The sequence below is a fragment of the Sinocyclocheilus grahami genome, unplaced genomic scaffold (genome assembly GCF_001515645.1).
Source record: "Sinocyclocheilus grahami isolate Dianchi unplaced genomic scaffold, SAMN03320097.WGS_v1.1 scaffold2392.1, whole genome shotgun sequence".
In the NCBI taxonomy this organism is placed as follows: Eukaryota; Metazoa; Chordata; class Actinopteri; order Cypriniformes; family Cyprinidae; genus Sinocyclocheilus; species Sinocyclocheilus grahami.
In genome coordinates, this window is record NW_015507571.1 from 42,184 (window position 1) to 44,508 (window position 2,325).

Below are 2,325 nucleotides of genomic sequence, written 5' to 3' on the forward strand. Positions count from 1 at the left end.
CAGTGATGCAGCGTTTCCTTGGTTACCGCTGTAAACTCAGCAGCGCTTATGGAACAGTGATACAGCGTTTCCTTGGTTACCGCTGTAAACTCAGCAGCGCTTATGGTACAGTGATACAGCGTTTCCTTGGTTACCGCTGTAAACTCAGCAGCGCTACACGTATTTACACTAATTTAAATGCATCATACGGAGACAATGGAAAAAAAAAAGAAGCAATTTTTGAAAACAGTCAGTTCCATTCCCCTCAGAAACACATTCATATAAAATTCAATGTTCAGATTTTCTTCCTATATTTTGCGCATCGTGAACCGTGATCTTGTTCTGCCTGCTACAGTATTTTCTCTTTGTGTCCTCCTTCAGACGCGGCTGTTCACACAGAACACAGTGCTCGAGGACTGAAAGGAGTTATCTTTCGCGCCCAAATGCTTTTCAATCGCTTGAATTTTTAAATTAACAAGTCTTAAAAACACATGCAAATGATAAAATGTGGTGACGACGCTGCAGTGGCCCGATCGGGCAAGTGACAAATCAGTCTACTGTCCCGAATGTTTTTCACGCTGACCCCGGGCCATCGGCAGTCCTTGTTGTCCAGCCCTGCATCCACACATCTGTGTGTGTGTGTGTTAATCTGTGTGTGTGTGTTTTAGGTTGTGATGTGATCAGTCTGGCGGAGTTGAGTGAGTGAGTGAGTGAGTGTGTGTGTGAGAGAGAGTGTGTGTGTGTGTGTGTGTGTGTGTTAATGTCTCTCTCTCTCTCTCTCTCTCTCTGTCTCAGGGCGTGACGTGATCGGTCTGGCGGAGACGGGCTCGGGGAAGACAGGAGCGTTTGCTCTTCCTATCCTGCAGTGTCTGCTGGCGTCTGCGCAGCGGCTGCACTCTCTCATCCTGACTCCCACCAGAGAGCTGGCCTTCCAGATCGCAGAGCATTTCGACGCGCTGGGCTCCAGCATCGGTGTCAAGACCGGTGACTATCACTCCAGATCGCACGACGCGCTGGGCTCCAGCATCGGTGTCAAGACCGGTGACTATCACTCACTCACTCACTCACTCACTCACTCACTCACTCACTCACTCACTCACTCACTCACTCACTCACTCACTCACTCACACACTCACACACTCACTCACACACATATACACACTCACTCACTCTCTCACTCACTCACTCACACACACACACACACACACACACACTCACTCACACACATATACACACACTCACACACATATACTCACTCACTCACTCACTCACTCACTCACTCACTCACTCACTCACTCACTCACTCACTCACTCACTCACTCACTCACTCACTCACTCACTCACACACATATATACACTCACACACACACTCACTCACTCACACACACTCTCTCAGGGTAATTTTTATAAATGCAACTTTTATTTTCTCTTGTGGGCTATATGTAAACATCTTTTATGTGAAATATCTTATTCAAGTCAGTACTTAAAGGGTTAGTTCACCCAAAAATTAAAATTAGCTGTTGTTTTACTCACCCCCTCACCCCCGTATGTGTATATGACTTTCTTCTTTCAGACGAATCCAGTCAGAGTTATATTAAAAATTATCCTGGCTATTCGGCTATTCCTCATGGCATTTAGCGGGTGTTGCAGTGCTTCAGTCCAAAAGAAGTTAAATAAAAAGCTCCGGGGGGTGAACAAAGGCCTTCTGTAGCGAATCGATGCGTTTTTGTAAGAAAAATATCCATATTCAAAACATAATAATCACTTTAATCTAGCTTGCGCTCACTGTTGTACACGGAAGCAGTTCCGGGAGCATGACGTATGAGGTCAACGTTTATTAAAGATGGACGCTTTTTATTTAACTTCTTTTGGACTGAAGCACTGCAACACCCGCTGAGTGCCATGATAGAGCTTGGAATAGCCATCCCATATACACCTGGGATGCCTCGAGGGTGAGTAAAACTCACTAATTTTTGGGTAAACTAACCCTTTAATAAAACAATACCATGCATTTTGTATGATCCCTCTTATTTTGGTAAAATTAACATTTAGCAGATTCTGCAGGGGTATGTAAACTTTTGACCTCAACTGCACGTGATGTTAGTAACAGCAGACAGTGATAGGGTTCAGTGGTGTTGTGACTCACATCAGCGCCTGTGTTTCTCATGTGTGTTTGAAATTCGTAACTTATGTGTGTGTATAAACAAACTTGTGTGTGTGTTTCTCGTGTGTGTGTATCTGTGTGTTTCTCGTGTGTGTGTGTTTCTCATTTGTGTGTGTGTGTGTCTGTGTGTGTCTATCTGTGTGTGTGTGTGTGTGTATATCTCTGTGTTTGTGTGTGTCTGT

General features: G+C 44.7%; 1 protein-coding gene across 1 annotated transcript in view; it reads left to right on the plus strand.

The window, feature by feature from the left end:
• The window catches only part of LOC107574926 (probable ATP-dependent RNA helicase DDX47), a gene marked incomplete at its 5' end in the record, with an annotated part of 37,229 nt that overhangs the window by 21,635 nt on the left and 13,269 nt on the right, over positions 1 to 2,325 (plus strand). The window contains one exon of the mRNA XM_016261349.1: positions 775 to 963. Within this exon, the coding sequence (XP_016116835.1) occupies positions 775 to 963 (189 nt within the window). The remainder of the gene's footprint in view (positions 1 to 774; positions 964 to 2,325) is intronic.